The sequence below is a fragment of the Neovison vison genome, chromosome 12 (genome assembly GCF_020171115.1).
Source record: "Neovison vison isolate M4711 chromosome 12, ASM_NN_V1, whole genome shotgun sequence".
Taxonomy (NCBI): Eukaryota; Metazoa; Chordata; class Mammalia; order Carnivora; family Mustelidae; genus Neogale; species Neogale vison.
Genome location: NC_058102.1, coordinates 13,855,416 through 13,879,975, shown reverse-complemented (window position 1 = coordinate 13,879,975; position 24,560 = coordinate 13,855,416). Strand labels below are relative to the sequence as shown.

At 51.6% G+C, this 24,560-nt stretch overlaps 1 protein-coding gene across 2 annotated transcripts in view; it reads right to left on the bottom strand.

The window, feature by feature from the left end:
* Window positions 1-24,560, bottom strand: part of LARGE1 (LARGE xylosyl- and glucuronyltransferase 1) — a 533,441-nt gene that overhangs the window by 8,772 nt on the left and 500,109 nt on the right. For both annotated transcript variants that reach the window (XM_044228337.1, XM_044228338.1), the window contains 2 exons: window positions 22,066-22,344; window positions 1,801-1,947 (listed from right to left, as the gene is read on the bottom strand). In XM_044228337.1, the coding sequence (XP_044084272.1) occupies window positions 1,801-1,947; window positions 22,066-22,344 (426 nt within the window). The remainder of the gene's footprint in view (window positions 1-1,800; window positions 1,948-22,065; window positions 22,345-24,560) is intronic.

Genomic DNA, 24,560 nt, shown 5'->3' with positions numbered 1-24,560 from the left:
TACAGACATGGCCTTGAAATGAGTTCTCAAATCACCTGGGGAACGAGATGGAAGGAAGGAGGCCCTGGAAATCTCCCTGGCATGAAGCCATTGGGCTATGGCGTCTGTGGGAGGCTCAGATGAAGATGTGGTCTCAGAGTCTTGTTTTTCACCTGCATCTAACTCAGATTGGTAAGAACATTCAGGACTCAGTCCAGTGGGATCTGAGTTAAAAGCCTGGGCTCTGCAGCTCCTCAGACCTGGACTGAACTCAGGTTCTGCTGTGTACTGATGGTGTGACCTTGGGTAAGTCATTTGGCTTCTCAGAGCCTCAGTTTCTTTATCTGTAAAAGGGGGATGACAGTATCTGCCTCAGATTTGTTGTGAGATTACATGAGCTGATGACAGTCCCTGGCACAAGTGACACAGTCAACAAATGGTAGTTATTATTTCTTTCCAAGGAGAATGAAGTCTGGGTTGGGAGAGGTGATTAAACCATCTCAGGTCACTTTCTAGAATTCTGGATAGAGGAGGAAGGCTGGGTTTGGAGCCCTGGCTCCAGCAGGACCCTTCCACTCCTCAGTTTATCTGCTTAAAATGTGAAAAAGGATCATCTCTGAACTGTTGAACAAATAACCTATCTCATAAGGTTACTTTCCCAAAATAAAGATTGTTTGAGAAAACCTTCTAGAAACTTCTAGTAACTTAATAGTAGGGTGGAAACTGAAGTTATTATTATAATCTTTTCAATAAAATTCGGATTGCCTGGAAATGTATGTTTTTTTTTACTCAAAGGCAGTGGTGGCCATTCTTTCCCTGTTCAAAGTGGTGATTTCTCTTTAAAACAGGAGCAGAGGGGAGCACTGGCTCTCTCTTCAGACTGCCCTGTTAAGGGACCGGGAAGGACCCCCTACGTCCCGCAAGGGCACTAAATGCCACAGCCTCTTCCTGGGAGTCAGAACCCATTCACACCTGTACTGCTGTCCACACCCCATGGGCATGTGGACAGACAGCAGGGTAGCTCCCCTGCGACGCTCCCACAGGACTAATTAGAGCGTCAGGTAAATGAGGGGCTTGTTTAAAAAATAATCACTCAGGGGGCACCTGGGTGGCTCAGTGGGTTAAAGCCTCTGCCTTCGGCTCAGGTCATGATCCCAGGGTCCTGGGATCGAGTCCCGCATCGGGCTCTCTGCTCAGCGGGGAGCCTGCTTCCTCCTCTCTCTCTGCCTGCCTCTCTGCCTACTTGTGAGCTCTCTCTCTGTCAAATAAATAAAATCTTTAAAAAAAAAAATCACTCAGGCAATGGGAAAGTCAGCTCCCCCATCTGCCGTGTCCCACCCTGGAGTCGCCTTAATGCCATTAGCTGGTGAAGCTACAGGCACTCATCCTGGGCCTGAGGACCGAGGAGTACAGACCACTCCCTCGCAGAAAGGAAAAAGGGAACAGCAACCACGGTGCTAATAGGTCGAACCTACTTCCCAGGTGAATGAAGGAGCAACGAACCAAAGACAGAATTCAGACAGGAGACAGGATCGGGAACCTATGCTGAGTAAAGTACAGAAAGGGTAAGGTGACTTCCCATCTGACATCTGGTCCTTCCATCTGGATACAGGACGCCCCCCCCCACCCATGTATGAAACAAAGCCACATGGCATGTGGGAAGAAAGAATATTCCAAAGATGTAGTTGGGGACCAGTGGCACTTTTTCTGGCCTTAAGATGGTCTAAGGTAGCGAACATCTGGGCCAGCAGCTCTGGTGTCTGATTTCCAGGGACAGGAAGGCCTTGGACGACCCCGGGGGACAGCACTGAGGCTACTCACCTGAAGGTGAAAAGAGTGCCCATGTCCAGCATTGATAGCAGCTCCGCTTTCGACTTGGGGAAAGACAGCCGGTAACGCAGTGTCTCGAATGCAGGGACGATCATCGCCTTCTTGGTGTTGGCAAGGTCGAGCTGGATGACAGACTTCCTGAAAGGAGAGGGCAGGCAGAGACAGGATCCCCGTGAAAGAGGCCTTTCCCATGTGAGGGCAGGGAGGGGGTACAGAGGGTGGAGGACAGAAAGCCCAAGTCCAACACTCAGCTTAAAGATGGGGAAACCGAGGCTCAAGGAGGCCAACCAGCTCATCCAACTGAGTGGGAACTCCTGAGTAGTAACTCAGGAGTTCAGAGAAGAAAGCCTGTCTCTGAGCCCAAACGTGGAGTCTCCCAGGAGAGTGAACCAAGGGCAGGCCAGATAGGAGGGGCTGGGAGACCCTCCCTCACTTTTGCAGTGTTGCTGTCAGAGCCAAGCAAAGAAGGGAGGTCTCCAGGGACTCACAGCCTGCAGGGTCCACTGGGCTGACTATCCACTCCTTCTGCACCACTGGCCACACGGGAGCGTCGGACAGCAAGTTGATAACTGGATCACCAACCTGGATATTTCTAGGTCCCATTTCTTGGACTTCTCAATCCCTGAATCCCCCAGCCTGAGCCGTTCAAGTCACCAGACCTGCCCCATGCAGCCAGCACCCAACACGACAGAGCTCACACCCCACGCGAGGGAGATCATTATCCATGTGCTTCTTCTCTCCCACCTTTGAGCCTGGACTTCTGCTCTACTCCTCTGAGATCCGGCTCCTGCCCTTCTAGATTTGTCTGCCATTGTCCAGCTCTGCGGGCATCATTTTGAAAGGGAGAAAGGCTCAGGGAGGGACAGAGCAGGAGGCTTGTAATGAACATGGACATTTAGCTTCTTACGACCTCAGGTCTCTCCTTCCTGAAATGCGGCCATGATATCCCCCCTCCTGGAGCTGTCGTGGGGGCTGAACAAGGTAGCATAAATACAAATACCATTTGGCACACTTGGTACATGGCTGGCTTGCACCAACATGTGGTCACTCTTCGACCACCACATGATCCTTATTTCCTGGCTTGATTTCCTAATGATCCCTTTGGGACATGACTTTGGTACTCCATTCTGGCTTCCTGCTCAGACCACTGACTCTTGGGTCTCTGTGCTAGAGAGGGCTATTGGCTTATCATCTCCGACGGAGAGAAAGCAGTCTTCCTTAGGGTAATCAAGGCACTGGAAGGCATTTTGCAAAATACTGGAAGACGCAGCCTTCCACAGCAATACGACTTATTGCTATCGTATTACTAAAGCCACTTCACTCTGAACTTGTATGTAAGCAGGGACAAGTCCGTGAGGGCGGGGTCATGCTACCACGAAGGAAAACTGTGTCGGCCGAGGCCAGTGTGGGGCAAGAACAGAGCGGCAGTGTGAGAAGGACGAGGCAGGGTTTGGTATCCATGAATGGGGAGGGCAGAGGAAGGACAGGTCTCAGAAGCCTGTCTTGGGGAAGGGCTGGCATCAGTGCCCCCTGGACAGGGCATGGCTACGATGGACCAGAAAGTCATTTTAGAATCCTCTGACTGGCAGTTGTAATTCATTGTTTATAATTAGGCTTATGTTAACTATACATCAAATGACATATGACCCTAATGTCACTGTTTCTGGGGAGACTCAAAGGATGACACCGAGATAGAATCTGGGTGAGCTATATTTAGCCAGTTGAAGGACGAGTAGCCCGAGTCAGCCTGCTTTGGTCTGCATTCCTCTCCTGCTTTGTCTTTCTGAACAATGACTTCCCAGCTTCCAAACACCCAAGATTCCCTCACCCGTGGCCAGCACTCTTCTCACTCAATCCTGCATTAGACATAGGCCGCCTTTCCTCCAGGAAAATCGGATACCTTATCTCTTGGTTCTGGGTACCGGGGGCAGGCCACAGGGCTCTAGAGGATACCCTTGAACTCACCAGATGGCAAAGCCCCAGGAAGGAGGGAGCAGAGAGGCACCCCAGCACGGATGGGTGGCTGTTATTCATTCAACAATCCCCGAGCACACCTACTATATGCCAGGTTCCAAGCTAGGCACCTGGAACCACAGAATGAACAAAACAGCCCAAGTCCTTCCTGCCTGGTATTTACATTCTTGTCGCAAACATCTCAGGATGCTGAAAGCCCAAGATTGCATTTGAAGCTAATTATGTTAAGATAATTGGGAAAGTGTGGGAGGCTCGTGGCACTGAACCACAAAGGGACGGGCAAAGTGTGTACACACACCCACAACAGAGGTCTGTGGGGGCCTCATGTGTCTTTCTCTGTCACTATTATAATCACGTTACAGTAGCCACTTCTCAGACTGCCCTGCTCAAAGATGGTTCTTTTTCTCATGGTCCCTGCATGTAGAAACAGCTCTGGGAACACGGCCAGGGCCATGTTCAGGGGTAGACACTTAACTCAAGCCGAGCAAATCAGTTCCTCACTCCTGGAAATCTGAACAGAGATGCCGAGACTGGAAACCAAAGGGCTGACATGTGTTAATGTCAGGCAACACTCTAGAGGCTTCTGAACTTCGGCTGCAGAGGGGCCCAGAGCTGCACGGGTTAATTACTGTCTCAAGTACCGGTTTCCCAAATTCTACTTTGGTGCCATAAGAAATACCACTCGATTTCTTTTTTTTTTTCTTTCTTTCTTTCTTTCTTTTTTTTTTTTTTTGTCCGTTGGTCCTTTGACTTCTTTTCATCTCAGTGAAGCTGCCTACCACAGATCTCTGTTGCTTGCCACCAAACCACCCCAACTGGTATCTTGCAAGGCCCACAGAATGTAGACCAAGCAAGCAGCATGCTTTAAAAAATGCAGCCCGAGGAAGTCTTATTTCTGTCTGCAGAGAGAGCATCAGATCCTGGAGTGTCTTCTAAAATTCCCTTTAATCTCTCTAAAACACAGACTGCCACAAGGATGGATCTGTCACTAGATAGGTCCATTTCAGATTCAGTCCAAAGAGGTTTGGATATTGATATCCTGAGTGGATCTCATTATGAACTCGTTTCAGCAATAAAAATGGTTTCAGGATACTGACTTCGAGCACATCTGCTCATTGAGCTGGCAACGATATAGCTCAGGCCCTTCTGCACAGTTTCCTGTTGGTATGACCTTCCCTTGCTGGGGCTTTGCTGACCACCTAGGGATGCACAATGTGCCTCCACCATTTATCTGGAAAGGGAGTCCTGCAGGAGACAGAGTGTTTAATATGCAGAATCTTCCCAGGAGACTGGCTAGACTAGGAGCCAAGAGATGTGAGTTTTGCAGCCAGCCTGGACAAGCTGAGTGACTTTGGGTCCCTTCATGCTTTGGGTCCTTTTAGAGTGCTAAATCTAGATTATTAATGCTGAAGATTCTGGAAAGTAATCTGGTGCTGTAGCAATCAGACACATTTGGCTTCTAGTTCTGACTCTACGGCTCTTCCTAGAGAGTCACTTGAGCCATCCTGAGTCTCAGAGTTTATGATCTTGTTAAACATTTTGGTGAGTAAAAGCACATGTGCTCATGGAAGTTCTTGGTGCAATGCCCAGCATACATTAAGTACCATATGTATGATGGTTCAACCTGTGATGGTTGCTTTTATGGGTTAACTTGGCTAGGTCAGGGGGCCAGCTGTTTGGTCAAACACTCTTTTAAATATTGCCATGAAATATTTTGTGGCTGTAATTAATGTTTACAGTTAACTCTAAATAAAGCCCTTGCCCTCAACAATTTGGGTGGGCCGCATCCAATCAGTGGAAGGATGCCAGAGCCAACTCTGAGCTTTCCTGAAAAAGAAGAGATTCTGCCTCCGGACTGTTACATCAAAATCCGGCCTGAGTTTCCAGCCTGCTAGCCTGTCTTATGGATTGTCAGTCCTCACAGTTCCTAAAAAGAACTTTCCACTTGCTGGTTCTGTTTCTCTGAAGAATCCTGGTCGCCCAAGACCCTTTCAAAAATATCCCAAACTTACTACTACGTTTGTGGACTGAGGAGCTCTTCAGAGAAGATTTCACCTGAAGTACTTCAGACCCCCACTGGTAAAACAGAGAGCACAACAAATACACATGACTTGGAGTCTGCTGGCCCCAGGTTCAAATCCTGCCTGCCACTCTCTTATGACCTTGGGCGCAATATTCAACTTCTCTTGGTTACAGGTTCCCCGGCTATAAAATGGAGATGATAACCCTTATCAACCAGGGTTGCTGAAAGGATAAAGCAAAGCAGTCGCTCTAGAAGAGCCTGATCCAGTGCCTGACTTAGCATAACTGATTAACAAATGACCCCTTCCCCTTTCTGGCTCAGCTTACGGGGCTCAGCTTACCGGAGATGGGGTGGGGGCGGCTACTGCCGGAGATGGGTGAGAGCAGAGGAGCCAAGAAAGGCAACAGACTCTTGCAACCAGAGCAGGATTTTGTTGCCAACCTGCTTATCTACGGAAACAGTGTATTAGATCTTAGTCTCCAGCCCAGCTCTCTGGATCCTTCTTCATGTCAGAAACTATTCAGACGCGCCGGGCAGAGTAAGTTTGGCCCCTCCAATCTGGTGGAGGTGGAGCTGACTGGGGGTAAGTGGGGGGACCGAGCACTGGGCAGTGTCTGTCTTCCAGCCCCCCAGGCCTCCTGTACGTCTCCCCTCCACTTACTCAAGTGTGCAAATAGTTCATAACATGTTTGGTTTCCACCTGGGAAAAGTGACGAGTAAGGGAGAGAATGTGAATGAGGATTCCTATACCAACCGAGGGGTGGCCAGGGGCTGACTGGAGGCTCACATGGGCTCGGCGTTATGTCAAAGACACAGCACAAAGACACAGCTGTGAGGAAGATGGGCTTCCCGGGGTTTAGAATGACCAATCCCCAAGACTGATCCTGACAGCGGGTCGTGAGGGCACACCCCACCCCCATATACACACAGTCACACCCCTCCCTCCATCTCTACCCTTTTCACCCCATCCTCTGCCCTCGAGACAGATCTCTGTCACCAAGGCAACAGCCCAGGTGCCAGACATGATGAGGTTTCAGGAAAGCATCTCAGAGAAGTAAGGAACAATGGCGTGCGGCAGACCTCTTCTGACTTCAGGGGTGGGGACAAGGGCGCAGGCTGCCCTAGTTCGCCTTCTGGCCGATTACTTGTGCTCTCTCTTCTGCTTTCCGAGTCTGTGATGACAACAGCATTGATCTCATTGGGGGTCTGGGGCCAAGCAATCCCCAGGCCAGCAGAAGAGCGCTCTGGCCGTGATCATGACTGCCCGTTCATCCTCTCTGGCGCTGGCTCGACCTGATCACCAAGTCCGGTGCCAACGCCGGCCAAGGTTCCACCTGTTTGTTTCCTCACTCACTCGCCACATGCCAGGCACTGCATGGGCACTCGGGAGACATCAGTCAATACAACAGGCAGAAATTCCTGTTCACGTGGGGCTGATATTTCCGGAAGGAAGCCAGAACAGTAAGTGAATTACAGAGTATGTCAGAAAGCCAGAATTTCTGGGAGGGAGAACAGAGCTGGGTCGGGATGTGCGGAATGGCAAGGGTGGGGAACCGCCTGTAGTCCGAGACGGGGTGGTGCAGGTCGGCATCACGGAGACGGGCAGGCAGTAGGGGAGGGGGCCATCATGCCTCGATCCGGGCCAAGAGCTTTCTCAGCTAAGGAAGAACCAGTGCAAAGGCCCTAAGGGAGGACAAGAGCACAATAAAGGACAGGGAGAGCCCCTAAACAGGCCAGAGAGGCAGGCGGGGAGGGAGAGCTACAGGCCATAGAAAGTCTTGTAGATCCCTGAAGGTTGAGGGGAGCGAAAGAATGCCACTGTTCTCTCCTCCAAAGCTGTCCTTGTTCTAATCCCAGAAACCTGGTGATAAGGAACCTCCCATGGCAAGTAGGACTCTACAGGTGTGGTGGAGGGTGCTGAGATGGCAAGATGATCCTGAGTTATTTGAGGGATCCCAAGGGTCTCGATAGGAGAGAGGCAGGAGGGTCAGAGTCAGAAAGGAGAAGGGACGATGGAAGCAGAGGTGGGGGTGATGTGGCCACGAGTCAAAGACGTGGATGAGCCAGAGGGCAGGAAACAGTCTCCTGTAGAGCCTCCAGAAAGAACGCAGCCTGCGGACCCCATGATTTCAGCCCTGTGAAACCAGTTTCCGATCCTGACCTCCAGAGCCGTGAGATAAAATGTTTCTGCTGTTTTCAACGGCCACATTTGTGGTAATTTGTTACAGCAGCCACAGGAGACCAATACAGAGGTCTTGGGAGTTTACTTAGTGAGACGGGGAGTCACTGGGGACCCCGAGCTAGGGAGAGGAGCTGCTTTTTGTATTAAAGAATGCCTCTGGCTGCCATGCTGGGAACAGACCGCTGTGTTGCATGGGTAGAAGCAAAGAGATCAGTTAGGGGGCTCCCAGGCTGCTATGGCTGAGCTAGCGCGGACCTTGATAGTCACAATGAAGGTGAAAAGAACTGGCCTGGTTCTAGAGCCAGCAGGATTTCCTTACCCTCTGGCGTGGGGTGTGAGAGTGGACAGGAGATGAGGCAAGGCTCTTGGCTTGCATCAGGGGAAGACTGACGTGGCCATCAAATGAGATGCCGGCATGAGCTTTTTGGGTAAGATGAGGCTTAGGTTGCCTGAGAACAGTTTGCCTGAGATGCTTGAGAGAACGAGGCAGAGACGAGAAGACCATCGGACAGACGAGTTTTGAGGTCAAGAGACAGGGCTGGGTGGGGATATTTTGAGGATCAGTGGCAGGTGCATTTAAAGCCACGGGACTGAACGACATCATCGAGCGAGGGTAGGAGGAGAAGAGAGGCAGCCACCGATGAGAACTACAGGGAGGGACTCATAAAGTCGAAGAACCACCTGGAGACAGGCACACACTTTAGTAGGCCAAGAGGAAAAAAACAGAGGGCCCATCGGCAGATGCCACGGAGAAGTCAAGACGAGAAGTAGAGGCTGACCACTGGATTTTGGCAATGTGGCTTCTTCCTTGATCACAGACATGTGGAACAGGACCTGAAGCAGCAGCTGAGACCAGCTAGCGGATAGGCATGAGGCTAAGGCCATGTGGAGCGGCATTCCCCTAGTTCTGCAGAAACGAATCAAGTCAGTGTAAGAGCAGGGTCAAATCGTTCATCAGGAGTGGGATCCTGTCACCACACTGGCCCCACATCCCCCATCGGGAGTGCCACTGGCAGTCAGAGGTGGGGCTGGCTACAGTGGAAGCAGGAACGCCACAGGGGCCAAGGTCACTGACCAAGACACGGGACCTTCTACTCGGCAAAAGCATACAACCTTGTCACGAGTTATCTTGGCTGTAAAAAACATTTAGTTTCACCTTATGTGATTAGAGGTTGGACAGAATTGACCCACATGGTGCAGAGGAGATGAAATAAGTCAAACTTCCTAATTCCCAACCTCTCAGCAATGGGCTGGGAGCCCAGAGAGGGGGGCATGTTGCCCTGCTAGACCACTCTGGGGTCCCACAACAGTCACGCTTGCCTGAAAACGGGACTTGAGTTACGTGCCAGTTTCCCGCAAAGGCTTAACAGACTCCTGCCTCTCTACTATTCAGAATTCCCTGAAATGAACACTTCCTCTCTCATGGGCGTGGGCTTGGACACTGGCAACCCAACTTGATGTCACTTCCGGGAAACAAAGTAAGAGAAATCATCTCCCTCTGATGTAAATAAAAATGAGAAAGCACAGTCAAGTTTAAAACAGAAAAAAATGGTTTTGCAATGATCTCCTCTTTCAGTCTTTCTATATGTCAGGTGTGGGACGGGGGGTTGGTGGCGGAGGGAGGGCAAACCCGGACCGTCACAGGGACAGAGCAGGCAGGCTGACCAAGGACAGTGGACGCAAGGCTTCAGTGCCAGGCAGACTTGTGGGGGAAGGGCAGGGGGTGGGATGAACCAGGACCCACACCCGTCACCGCGAAGCTCTTCAACTCTGGCCGTGTGGCAGCCACGTGCGATCACGGCATCCTCCATGTGGCCAGACGGTCTGATGGTCCAAGAAGAGCCAACTAAAACTACTTCCACAGATTTGAGCGCCGAATCTCTCTCAGGGGAACGCCAATGTCAAGGGAGGCCGAAGAGTAAGAAACAGAACGTGATCTTTTAGACGACAGAGATCCTATCTTCACGGCCGCACTAATTGTGTGATCGTGGGCAAATTGCATAACTCTCTGGGCTTTTGTTTTCTTATCTTGATAATAAATATTTCTCAGACTTGGTTATTAAGAGAACTACGATAATATGCTCATTAATGGCTATTTATGAGACCGGACATAGACACGGAGTGCAGAGCTGAATCCAGACAGAACCTTGGTCTGGACCGAGCTCAAAGTGCAGGGAGGGAGGAAGACAGGAGTGTCTTCTCTGCTCTCTGGAGCAGAGATCCCCACCGCTTTCTAAGAAGCAGGAGTTAGGGGGTCTAAATATTTGGAAAGAAAGCACACAGGATTTGGAGGAACTAAATTTCTTAGAAATGCCTGGGACACCATTGGTGGTCGATACATGGTAACAAAGGGTGCTTATGTCTACTCAGTACCAAGCCCCTTAAGCATGTCAGATGCTTTACTTCTTTAATCTTCTTTACTTCGTTCATCATTGCCACGTGTGACAGAAGCTCTAGTATTTCTGGGTTTACTGATAAAGTCATGAGACCCCCGAGAGGTTCAGCAATTTGCCTTTTAACCCAGCTGGCAGGGGCACCCACCATCATCCTACTGTCATCCTTAAGGGAAGAAGGCAATCGCTTTGTTCGTCAAGGCTGCACCAGCTTAGAAAGAACTGGGAGAGATCATCAATCATGGGCTCTGAGTCAAGTCTGTTAACGCAACTGAAGCAATGAGCCTCTTGGAGTCCACCTTGGGTCAACGCAGCTGATGGAAGAGTGGTTTGGGGCCAGAAAGGAGGGACAGGGCCAGCGGCTACAGATCGCACACTTATCTCCACAGCAGGTCCTGCCTCACAGCAGCGAGGTGGTCAGAGGCCAGCACACAGATGGTGTCGGGAGAGGCAGAGACGTGCGCAGTGATCTACTGGCTGTCCTGGGCCTCCTTCATTGGTGATTTGCTTTTTTCAAATGAGTGGAATCTGCCACTGAACCCCTGGACCTGACCAAGGTCAGTAGTGTCCCCTCATTGTCAAATGTGGCAGACTGGTCCGTGCTGTCGTCCTCACCTCCTCTGTCCTTGGTGCTGAGACCACTCCCTCCACCCTTAGCCGGAGAACTCCATCCCAGAATTCTGGAGAGCGTCTTCCCACATGCTACAGCTTGGATCAGGGAACTGTTTTCAGATCAGTCCTCGTGGTGCTGGCTACCATCTGGGCACTTCCCGCAGCCTCTATGCTTTTGGCAGGGGTGGGCGGATCCTCGATCTCTGTCCATGAGAACGTCTGCTCCCATAACAGAATGCTCTGAACTGGTATTTGTAGAGATGCAATGAATGGCCAAGGCCAGGGCTGACAAGGGACACACTGCTGGGCACCGCGGGCTGAAGGCCCTGAGGCTGCGGTCACAAAACCAGGAGAGGAGGCCCATCAGCTCTCAGAGCCCCGGACTGGCAGAGCCCAGTCCAAGGTCAGAGAGCACGCTGTTTAATCAACGCCGAGCTCTAAGAAGCCCAAGTGGTTCTTATAAGTTCCCGGGAACGGAGGTGAGAGTTATATTAAAAGTGGATGGGAGGGGCGTCTGGGGGGCTCAGTCGTTAAGCGTCTGCCTTTGGCTCAGGTCATGATCCCAGGGTCCTGGGATCGAGCCCCACATTGGGCTCCCTGCTCCGCAGAAAGCCTGTTCTTCCTCTCCCACTTCCCTTGCTTGTGCTCCCTCTCTTGATGTCTCTCTTTCTGTCAAATAAATAAATAAAATCTTAAAAAAAAAAAAAAAGGGGTGGGTGGGAGGCAGAACAGCAGTTTGTGCTGGAGTGCACCTCTGTTTAAGAAACCCCAGAACGGACTCCGTCTTTCTCTTAAGGCTATGTGTGCAGCCTGCAGCAGGACCTTGGCTCCTGGTTCCTCTCCTGCCCCCTCTGCTGGCTTTGATGCCATCCCCTGGATATCTGGCCAGATCACCTTTGGGACCAGTTCTTTTGGGACTGTTCCACGCATGGTGATGGCGGGACACGGCAGTGGTAGAGCACACAGACCGCCTGTGTGCGCCTGTAGAGGCTCCACCAGGCTTGAGGTCAGTGGTGAACCGTGTTTGGAGCTGGGTTTCCGGCTCCAGCCCACAGGAGTCACTCAACGAATGCACAGGGAAGGAAGGAGTCAGTGTGGGGTTGGCAGCAGGAGACAAAGATCGTATGGTGAAGGTCGTCCTTTGGAAATGACCGAGTTTTCAAAACTGGGTTGAAATTATAGTCTGGCCACTTAATCCACAGGACTTTGGAGAAAACATACCTTCCACATTTTCATCGTCCCACTTGGATAATGGGAACTAAGGGCCTGAGCCCTGAGTGGGTTGCCATGAAAAAGGGACCACATGTCGAGCACCTGGCATGGCCCTGGTGCACAGAAGGCGCTTGTCAAGTCCTCCGCCCCTCCACAGACCGCTGTGCCCGTGTATTCTCCTGGCATGTTCCCCGGGGGGACATAGGCGGGGCTGGGGTGCCATGGGCGGGGTTGGGGTGACCCCAGCCAGGAGAGAACGCTGAGGCACACATCTGAGACCACCCTTTTCTGATTTCAGCTTCCTCCTGGAACGAAGGCGTAGGCAGGGTGCAAACAAAACCCGTGAGTGAGCCAGCTGGTGGTGAGGAACAGTGGGTGAATGTGGCCACAGATTTAACGCACCCGGGAGGGGCAAGGGAGGCATCCGCGTGCACGTGTGTGTGTGTGTGTGTCTCAGGGAGGCTAACAGAGGTCCCTGTCTCTGGCTGTCCCCCCACACCCCTTAAACTGCCTAGCTGCAACAGCACCAGAGAGAAGCAGGGCTTTCCAGCAGCATGCCTGGGCAGCATTTGAACACCACCTCCGAGGACTCAGCAACCTCCTTGGGGCAGGGGAGGGCAGGAGGCGAAGTTGCTGCACGTGTTACCAGAGCTGATCGCTGGGAGGCAGGTAATGGGGTGTGCTCAGATTCTATACGGTTGCCTAGGAAAGGAGCTCCTGGAGGACAGAGTTCCAGGAGGTGTGTGGGGACAATAGCAAAGACCTGCAAGTGAGGGGCCTAAGGCTCCCCATGGAGAGTGCAAGAGTAAGTTATACACATAACAGATGAGGTCAGAGATGGGCAGAATCCTCTGGAGAGCCAGGGCAGGGTGCCCGGGCCCCAGTAAGATCTGGGGGTTCCTAAATGGATGGCATTAACATATCCAGAGAGAGAACCTGTCCCTCAGAGAGGGCTACAGAAAAAAGAGAAGCTAAAAATGAGTTTGGGGGCAAAGTTTAAAAACATGAAACAGCTACCATTACGGGCCATGCTCTGTGCCAGGGACTCTGTACGCCTCACCTCCCCTAACTCAGCATCCGGACTCACCTCTACTTAATGACTCTCAAGGGCTGCGCTATCTGCAGGAGGACATCCCGCATGCTGGCACTGTGCTAGGTGCTGATGGTGGGTTACAGGAGGGCAGTCGGTCCCCCCAAAGTCAGGAGGACAGCTCTGGGCCAGGCAGCTCGGAATCAGGTCCCACCTGGACACGCTCCGCTTGTGCTTTCAACCAAGTGACAGCTTGGTGTGTGTGGCGGGGTGTAAGGGTTAAACAGGTCATCTCACGCAGATGCCAAGACAGTTCTCCAGTGCATGGAATGAACTTGACAAGTACAACCCACGGTGATGGCCATGGCCGTCACGGCGGTGGAGATGGGCCCATCAGGCAATGGGATCAATAAATAGGTTAAGTGTAGAACATCTCAAATAAGCCCAGGAGAAGCGAGTTGCCCACGAGGCAAAGCCATGCCTGAGGGCAGGCTACTTCGTCTAAACCACCTTGTCTCTAATAAGAGGTTAAATGACAAGACACATGCAAAGTGCTGGTAAGAGTGCTCGGCACATAGTATGTGCTCAGTAAATGCGAAATGTTATCGAGATAGCAGAACTCAAATGATGAATTAGCCCGAGGAAATGCCACCTAGTCAGGGTTCATGGAAGGCAGCCGGTTGGCTGGGCCTGGTGTTCTCTCTACCTGGTCTTGTTCAGATTTCGGGACTCATTCAACAAGTGTTTACAGAGCAGCTGGGTGTGCCAGGGGACATCTGATGGGGGAGGGTGGATGGCCACCATCCTGGAGGGAGCAGAATAAAACTGAAGTCTGTCATTCCTGTACACGGTCAGAATATAGTCTCCATGCAGGGTGGTATGTGTATCCCCCAGGAAGCAAAGGTGACATTTATGAAACAGAGCAGATGTTTTAAGCTTCAGGCATTGAACAAAGATGAAGATTCTGTAGGATGAGTGCAAGAGTTGGGAAGCCTGCTCAGTCTCACGGGTATGCAATGTCCCAGCTGAGAAAAGCTGTCCCTACCCTCCACCTTCGATTCCTCTGCCATTCTGGAACATTCTTCAAAAATGTCAAGATACCTCATGCCTTTACACTTGTTAGTCCTTCAAGCGCTCCACCAACTCTCCGCATCTTTCCGAGGTCAACCCTGGCCACCCATGAGTCTGTGGCTCTGTATCTTTGCTCTCCATTTCTGTATTGGTAACAAGAACGGCAGCAACACGTACAGTTGAGAGGGGCCCCTAGAATGTAAACCCCATGAGCGCAGGGACCCGCCAGCTTGTCCTGCTCACGGGGAGTCCCAGCAGCGCAATGTCACAGAGATGAATGAGGCACGGTTCATGGCAGGGTGCCTTTGCTGTCCAGATGTGATCACATTTCATTTTCTCAGGACCTTAAGAGGGAAGAAGTAACACAACCGCCAGCTCACAAATTTAAAAAAAAGTCCCAGGAAGTTAACAAAATGCTGAGCAAGGAGTACCCAGCATTGAAAGGCAGGTCTGAATGACTCCGGCGACGGCCCCGTCCCAAGGTGGCACGCTGCCTGGCACGTAACAGGCGCTCACTACATACGGTTTTCAATCAATGAATGTAAGTCTACAGCTTCTCATTTTGTAGGAAAAAAGGCCGTGATGGTGGTCTGGAGTGACCTGGCTATCCTGAAGCTGGCAGTTTGCATGGGAGGGGATTGGGGGGGCGGGGAGGCCAGGTGAAGAGGTCCAGTTCTGAGTGTTGTGAGCAGGACAGAGAATTAACCTGTTGAGTCCCTCCAGTGCCCTTGCAGGAGGCTCTCAGTAGCCCCTTTATTAACTGAGAAGACAGAGGACCGGAGAGACTAAGTGAGTCGCCCCAAGTCACATGCTTGGTAGGTACACCAGACCCAGGATGCAGGAGCAGCTCTGCCTGGCCCCGCCGAGTCCCACCTGACGTTTCCGGGATCAAGCAACAGCCACATATCTACAAGCCGGTTCTTTAGAATAAACCAGCGAATGCAAGCTGGTGCAACCACTCTGGAAAACAGCATGGAGGTTCCTCAAAATGTTGAAAATAGAACTGCCCTATGACCCAGCAATTGCACTACTGGGTATTTACCCTAAAGATACAAATGTAGTGATCCAAAGGGGCACATGCACCCGAATGTTTATAGCAGCAATGTCCACAATAGCCTAACTATGGAAAGAACCTAGATGTCCATCAACAGATGAATGGATAAAGAAGATGTGGTATATATACACAATGGAATACTATGCAGCCATCAAAAGAAACGAAATCTTGCCATTTGCGACAACATGGATGGAACTAGAGCGTATCATGCTTAGCGAAATAAGTCAAGCGGAGAAAGACAACTATCATATGATCTCCCTGATATGAGGAAGTGGTGATGCAACATGGGGGCTTAAGTGGGTAGGAGAAGAATCCATGAAACAAGATGGGATAGGGAGGGAGACAAACCATAAGTGACTCTTAATCTCACGAAACAAACTGTGGGTTGCTGGGGGGAGGGGGGTTGGGAGAAGGGGGGTAGGGTTATGGACATTGGGGAGGGTATGTGCTTTTGGGTAAATTGGAAGGGGAGGTGAACCACGAGAGACTATGGACTCTGAAAAACAATCTGAGGGGTTTGAAGTGGCGGGGGGGTGGGAAGTTGGGGTACCAGGTGGTGGGTATTATAGAGGGCACGGCTTGCATGGAGCACTGGGTGTGGTGAAAAAAATAATGACTACTGTTTTTCTAAAAATAAATAAATTGGAAAAAAAAAAGAATAAACCAGTGAAGGGGTGGGGGAGAGATTTTACTGGAACTCTGCAGCTGGGTCCACACGAGTATCTGACTTTGTTATTTTCCGATTGATCCGTTTGTTTTTGCTGTAATATTAGCTGGTTGCTGAGCAACCGCCAAGGGAGCGCTGATGCTGAACTGTTCGGGGAAAGCAGGTGCCCCCCGCCCCGGAAGGGCGACATGATTGATTGTGGGGGCGGGGGTCCAGGGAGAGGGCTGCCCGTTAGCCTGCTCCCATGTCCTGGGGTTTTGAGAGTGATCTGGCTCCTTCCAGAAGCGAGCAGGCTGTCCTGGGGGGCAGCCCACTTGCCCCCTCTGACACGAATATTTAACCTCGCCAGGGCCTTGGCTTGCCCACCTGTGCTAACAGTTACCTCACAGAGAGGTGTGGAACCACAGAGGTCATTTTTACAAAGCAGCTGGCACAAGTTAAGGGCTCAAAAAACTGTAACTACCGGCATTTGTGATATTATGTCCATTTTAACAGAATATGGATATGGCATTTTGTTGGGCATCTTTGCTGGAGAAGTTGGTCTCTAGAGGCGTCCACAGGCCTTGTTGGGGTCCCCGACACTCATGGCAAACCATACCCGTAACCTCATCCTAGACTAACGATATACTAGTGGTCACGAAGCACATCCAATTTTAGTGTTTGGATCAGAAACATACTCATCCCACTCGCTGGAAGAGAATTTTCCACAAGCCAATGGCAAGCCAATATGGTTATCCTCATATGAAAAGAACAGTGCAAGCTTCTTTGGGGCTTCTGATACAATCCTAGTCCTTACTTGTTCTCAGAATTCTGGTGCTTAGGAATTATCTAGGTCAGAGGTCACAAACTGTTGGCACAGGATGGGGCTGGGAGGTTCTCTTCAGCCTGAAGAAATATTGGTCTGGGATTGGAGAGTGTTGTGTTTTGTTTTGTTTTTTAAATTACTTGTTGACTTAAAAATCAAAACACAAAAATCCAAGTATCCAGCTCCTCTTGAAAAATACGGAGACTGGGTTACCTGGGTGGCTCGATCAGTTACGCATCCGACCCTTGGTTTCAGCTCGGGTCATGATCTCAGGCTCATGAGATCCAGGCCTGCTGTGGGCTCCATGCTCAACGGAGTTTGCTCGTCCTTGTCCCTCTCCCCCGGCCTCTCCTCCCCAGCATCCCCGGTCGCACACTCTCCCACCCTCTAAAATATATAAATACAATCTTAAAAAAAAGAAAGAAAAATATGAAGACCTTAGCCCTGCCACCCACTGCCCCCAAAGCAATCATGCCACACTTGGCGTGGAGAGAAGCTAAGAGCCTCAGATGGGAGCGATAGTCTCTCTAGCGACTCCTACACAGCATTTTTTGTTGCTTTGGGCTAAGGTTCTGACCCCTCCGGGCATCTGCATTTATGACTCCTGATGTAAGATAATTTCTTCACTTGATAATGAGGAAACGGGCTGAAAACAGAATTTCTGGAAGTCACACAGTTCACTACGGCACACAGCATGAGCGGGAACAGGCGTCCTGGGTCTCAGCAAGCGTCCTGTCCACTGTAACACTCAAAGTCAAGGCCATGACAGCCTGCTCTGTCAAGGAAGGACATGGACACAGCAGAGCAGGAGGCGGCCGGCGTGAGAGGCGGGCCAAAGCAGGCCAGACTTCAGGGTGCGGACTTTGCCAAGAAGAGTCAGGTGGCAGCATTTGGGAGAGATTCCCACCTTCCCTTTCAAAGTCCAAACACCTCTGCAGACAGTTCCTGACTTCAGCTGCCGAGTCTCCCACTGGTCCATCTACCTGCCACCCTTCTGCTTCCGACCCTACATCAGACCCTCCCTGCCTCTTGCCCGGATCAGCACAACAGTCCCCTCGTTTCTCCCCCTTGCTCTGGCCCTGCTGAGATTCTGCTCCTTCGCAAAGCAACTACAATGATCTTCCCAAAAGGAACATCTGATCTGCCGATTCTCCTGGGGCTCCTCCACGGCTCTCCTGCCTCACGGAGCCCACACTCCTCTATATATTTATCAGGAGTCCTGCGGGACCCATGCCAGCTGACATTTCTGTCCACATCGTCTCTCGCTGCTCTCTCCATCAAGGCCCCGGCCACCCTGCACCTCTGGAATGGACAGCTGCTTCCACCTGGAACATTGCCACCTCCACTGGCTGACTCCAACTCAGCCTCCGTTTGGATCTCTCTTCTTCAGGGCATCCCTTCTTCCCACTCCCAACCCAACCCCCAGGATCCCAGGGAGGGGAAACCCCCCGCCCCATTGCAGAACCTAAAGAATTTGCATCTTTACTGAACTGTTATTACTGCTGGTCTGTAAGCACTGGGATTTGCCAGTCCTATCTCTGTGGTTCACAGATACGGCGACAAAGAGTAGCAGGTGCCTTATAAAAGTTTACCCACTAGGGGCACCTGGGTGGCTCAGTGAGTTAAGCCTCTGCCTTCGGCTCAGGTCATGATCTCAGGGTCCTGGAATCGAGGCCCGCATCAGGCTCTCTGCTCAGCAGGAAGCCCGCTTCCCCTTCTCCCTCTGCCTGCCTCTCTGCCTACTTGTGATCTCTGTCTGTCAAATAAATAAATAAAATCTTAAAAAAAAAGAGAAGCCCTCCTATCTATAAAAAAAAAAAAGAAAAGAAAGAAAAGTTTACCCACTAGATGAAAGAAAAGACGAATGGATACTAAGGATGGGACAGAAGAAAAATCAGGAAAGCTACAAGGTCTGTTTGTTCTAGACAAGCAAGTCAGGGCAAGTCAGGGCTTCTGGTCTGTTTCCACATGTGTACTTTACAAAGACTGGACAATACACCCTGACACCCCAAGACCAAATAACCACACTAAAAAATAGGCAAAACACACGGATAGACATTTCTCCGAAGAGACATCTAGAGGGCCAACAGACACATGAAACAATGCTCACCATTGGGGAAATGCAAATCAAAACCACAATGAGATGTCATCACACACCTGTCAGAATGGCTAAAATCAACAACACAAGAAGAAACAGGTGTTGGAGAGAATTCGGAAAAAGGGGAAACCTCGTGCCCTGTTAGGTGGGAATGCAAGCTGGTGCAGCCACTCTGGAAAACAGCATGGAGGTTCCTCCAAAAGTTAAAACAGAGCTACCCTACGACCCAGCAATCGCACTACTGGGTATTTACCCCCCAAATACAAAATCACTAGTTCAAAGGGATACAGGTCTCCTGATATTTGTAGCCGCATTATTTACAACAGCCAAGTGATGGAAGCAGCCCAAGTGTCCAGCAAGAGATCAACAGATAAAGAAGTTGTGGTGTGTATATACAGTGGAATACTACTCAGCCATAAAAAGAATGAGATCTTGCCATTTGCAACGGTGTGGACAGAGCTAGAGGTACCATGCTAAGCAAAGTCAGTCAGTCAGTGAAAGACAAAGACCGTATGATTTCATTGATGTGCAATTCAAGAAACCAAACAAATGAGCAAAGTTAAAAACAGAGAGAGATTTCAAGAAATCGACTCTGAACTGTAGAGAATGGACTGCTGGTTACCAGAGGGGGGCGAGGGGGGATGGATGGATGAAACAGGTGATGGGGATGAAGGAGGGGCCCTGTCGTGATGAGCACCGGGTGACATATGGAAGTGCTGAGTCACTATGTCATACACCTGAACGAATATGACACCGTAGGTTAATGATACAGGAATTATAATGAAAAACTTAAAAAAAAAAAAAAGACTGGACAAGATCTTTTCTTCCCAGGCAAGGTAGGACTTCTGTAGGGACTGTGAAGAGCAGTAGTGTTCTGGGAGCAACGTGCAACGTTTCAACCCCCCCGAGGGGAACCGCGCACCCTCCTGGAACAAGGGGCAAAGGCCGACCAAGCCCCCGGTGAGTCTGTGTAAGAACATGTTAATTACTGGCACCGCTGGTTAGCTCCTCCTCAGTAAGGTCTTGATTAGAGATTAATAGCATCTTTGATCAATAAAACATAGGGACTAGAACATAGAAACAGTCTGTTCCTGTGTGATGTTTTTTTACAACATTAGACCCAGGAGGTAAAATAATAAAAGAGGGCTTGGACATGGGGTTCAGACCACAGACTCTTAGGAGAGGGCTGGTTCACCGCCAACTCCTTGGAAGGCAGGCCCCTCAGGGGCTCCTACAGAAGAGCCCCTTAGCGGGGAGGCCTGGGCCTCGGTTTGATCCTCAAGCCTCTCTTTTCTTGGTGGAGGGTGGCCCCCACCATTTGTTCCTTTGGGAACCCCCTCCCATCCTTGCACGGGGACTCCCAGAGCTTGTGATGCTGCAGGCTGTGGGGGCTTGGGAATCTCCAGGAATCAGGTGCCAAAAGCGCAGTCTGGCCACACGGGGGCACCCTCACCACACACACTGGGATTCCAAGGCCCCGCGGCAGCAGGAGCAGGAACTGGAGGACAGATCGCTGGCCAGAGCCCTGTGACCACACCAGGAGTTGGGGCAGCGCAGGCCATGCTCTTTGGGAAGACACTTCCCATCCTCCCTGACCAAGAAGCATGCTGCCCCAACGTCACGGATGAGAGAGGCTGCAAGGGGCTCCTCCTGCTCACAGGGCAGGGACTGGAGTTAGGAAATCCCAAGATAACCCTGGAAAGAGGCCCGGTGCCGAAATGTGGACAGAGATGCACGCTGCTTTCCCTTGCTCCGAGGAGCAGGGTGGGGAGGGACTTAAATGGCACCTGTGCTGTAGCTTTGGGACAAAGGATTTAAACTCTTTGGGAGGAGGATCTTTTTTAAGAGTGAGAGCAACAGAGACAGTAAGAGAAAGACAGAGACGAGACACACAGACACACACACGCAAAGGGAGGGAGGGCAAGAGAGCGGGAGAGAAAGAATGTTACTCCTGCCCTGTGGGGACAGTCTGTAACCCCAGAGCAGCCAGGCAAGTACGGATTTCAGTGCCTGCTGGCCAGGACTCTGCTTCCACTCCTGGAGCAAAGCCGTGGGGACTGGAGTGGGGGGGCTCTGCTGCTCCCCTTGCTGTTGCCCACAGTAAAAGGGGGAGCCCTGCCTGCCTTCTGGGATTGACGTGTGGCTCCGGCAGGATGATTAATAAGCACAAATCACCTCTCCCAGTACCGGGATCCAGGCGAGCACCACCGGCAGCAGAGAGAATTCAGGCCCACAGATGCCAGCAATAAAGGATGGGGGTGGGGGAAGCCTGACCATTTACAGTTCGAGTTACAACTTGTGACTTTAGTTTAGTCACATGGGGACTTCCGGGCTGCATGAATTCAGCAGTCCCTCTCAGCCCAGACTGGTTGTTGTACCATAACCAATGCCACTCCCCACGCAGTCATCGGCCTTCCACGCGCAGTGTCTTGTCCAGCCGCTGGACGCCGGCCCCGCCACGTCGGCAGAGCTGGGACCGGTCACTGGACAATCACCGAGGCCACCGGGAGGGCGACTCAGCCCACGGCTCTGCAGTCGGACTGGCTGAGCCCGGCCCCTACGTGAGTCCGCGTGTAACTGTGGGCTCACAGCCCCACACATTCCCATCCGGGAAACGAGGACCATCATAGCGCACGGCCCACGGACCGTGGGGGGTGGGAATGAACTCCTGCTAGTCGGGCTCTCAGAACCATGCCTGGCTCACAGAAGGCACTTCAATAAACGCTGGCCTTCACCGTCACATTGCTTTGTTTTACAGAATAGGCAGTGATCTTCCTAGAATGGTTAGATGCAGGTCATCTGATCCAAAACCGGGAGAGGGGCGACATGTTTCCCTAGCAGCTAGAGAACATTAGACCAGGAGCGGAAGAGACGCGTCTGAGGCCACACGCAGCTTCTAACCTTTCGGTATGCAAAGTGGGGTTCTGGCCTGTTAGTCAGGAAAACAAGGACACCAGATTGCCCAATGGCCCTGCCGAACCCGGCGGGCAGCGCTCTCTCCCTGGGTGGATGCAGACGGGTCCCCTCCCCGCCCTCCCCAACCGGGTCCCAGCTGCCCCATCTTTAAGAGGGAAGACAGGGATAGGAGCCTTCTGGTCCCAGCACTGCCCGAGCCGGCGTCCCCTGGGCCCTCACCTGAGGTACTCATAGAGCCCATACATGGGCAGGAAGTCGATGTCAGACAGGAACATGTAGGGCGTGCCCACGTGCTTCATGGCCACGTTGCGCAGCAGGTTCACGGGGTAGAACTGGCCCTCCTTGTACACGATGTGGTAGGCCACGTTGTGGCGGCTCATGAGCACCTCGGAGCCCTGCGCGTAGCGGAGGAACTGCTGGGCCTCGGCGTCCGACAGGTAGAGGGCCAGGCTGATGGGTCCCTCCCAGTGCTTGCAGATGGCCTCGAGCATCTGGAGCCTGCAGGAGACAGGAAAGCTGAGCCAGCCGTGGGCACCTGGGCCACGAGAGATGCACCCAGCCTCCCAGGGTGGACGCCACCGCCACACACACCTGGTCAGCTCCCTCCAAGTCCAAGTCCCTGCTCCAACATCCATCCATCACTGCGTGCTGGGGGCCAATCCCCAAAGCTCAGTTCCTTTATCTCTGAAATCGGCGTAAGCACTTACCTGGCTGGTTCTTGTTTTATCTGCTTCCAGATGAAGGTGGGGGTACCAACAGAGTCGCATCCCACGGTAAGCCTTCTCCTCTCAGACTCCTCTTTGCACCGGGGTGGGGATGATTACATTAACGGATGTAAGGATCCCCTCCCAGGTCACAACACCTAATGCCTCTCCTCTCTGAGCAAAGACGTCCAGCCCTTGCACGGCTCTGCTAAGGCAGCAACCAGCCACAGAAGATTTAACCCAACCGAGGCCCCAAGTTACAAGAAGCATTAAAACACGAGCGATGGTAACTATGATCATCAGCTCATTAACGGTGCACCAGACCCTTTCCAGGACTCCCCCAACAACCCGGTGCACGGCTGTCATTTCCCTCATTTCCCTGGTGGAGAAACTGGGGAGCCAGATGTCTGGTCAGCTTGGATCCTTGGACTGGGACCAGACCTGTACAGATGGGTACAAGGACGGGGCCTTGGAGACAATAAGAAGAAACACACGCTGGGTGTTTGGCAAGGGAACGGAAAAGCACACGGACGCTGGGGACAAAAGTGTGCCCGGCGTGATGCTATCTTCATTTGTCACAGCCTTTTCTGCCCCAGGGTCCCGGCCAATTTTGCGAGGCTATAGGACAGGCATCGTGCCAAGGATTATGGGGGGGGAGGGGAGAAGAAGAAAGCCCAGAGGAAAAAAAAAACACAAAAGGTGCTTCCCATGGAGAGGATTCTACAAAAATGCTTCAACAGAAAATCTATGAAGATTTTTTTTTTCCCCTCCAAAGGCATTAGAAGTGCCTGACAGATCGGATCTATGGTTAAGAAACAGCAAAAGCCTATTTCAATTTTTCCCCTGCCCAGCAAGAGGTACATAATCAGCGGTCTCCTGGTAGGAATGCCCACTTTATTCGGACAATTACCAGGAAATAGATTCCATGCATTTGCCTGCTTCTAAACAAAAGAAAATGGGCACACCTATCTTCTGTCAATGGCTTTCTCGATGGACTTTCAGAGTTTCCTCTCAGTAATTCTGTGATTTGCTCTTGCCAGGAGTTGCTTCCTCTTTCATGAAGGAGGTTTAAGATGTTCATCAGGGGAAAATGCCCTCCATGCCTCCTACTTTATAACACGTACTAATCAAATTGACCGGAGCCAGTTTTCTAAGAGGCTGTCTGCCTTCTCCACAAGGCGTGCTTTCCCCGGAGTCCGCGTGCGGCTTCTGCCGCAGGCCCGGGTCTCTGCCGGGCTCAGCGGATCTGGGGTTCTGAGTGGTCCCATCTGCACCTCACTGTCACGGTCTGTGAAATGGAGGGGACTGTGCGCTCGGAAGGGACAGCTGCTCGTACAAATCCTTTGAGAGCTGGGCAGTGAAAGGTAAGAATGACTTAAAAGTCTCGCGTGGCCGTAAGAGCTCCCAGGTTGGAGGCACGCACGTCCGGCGGGAAGAGAGGCCAGTTCCCACGGTGGGGCCCCCCGCCACCTGGGATTCCGAGTCTGTGTCTGAGCTTTCTGAGCGGGAAGCAAGGGAAGCAAGCCCTTCCTCCAAGCTCTTCCAAGGGCATAGCGTGAGAACAGAGACACAGATACCGATGATTCTCAGGTGCCTCTGACGTGGTAAATGTCATGACCACGTGGGCTTTCCCAGAAATGGGGCCAGATGTCCCGTGGAACCTTCACGAACCACAAGTAAGGATGACCTAGCTGCTCCTGCCTGGCTGCCACCAGCCCCAAGCTTTCTGACCTCTCTTTCCTCAAAACCAAGCTTCCCTCCGGGACCTGAACAACAGCGACAGACTGAGGTTTCTCGTAATGAGGACAACATATACAAATGGGAGGGCGACAGCGTGCATCCCTACCGTCTCTCTGCTGCTTGGAGGCTGCCATGCCAGCTGCATTTCCACTGTTACCGTTCAACATTCAGGCTGACTCCATGAACTTGAGATTCTCGTCACTGGGTTCCCGGTAAGGAAGCTCGAGGAGGTGAAGGGACTTCTTTCAAGTCACGTAGCTACTCAGCGGA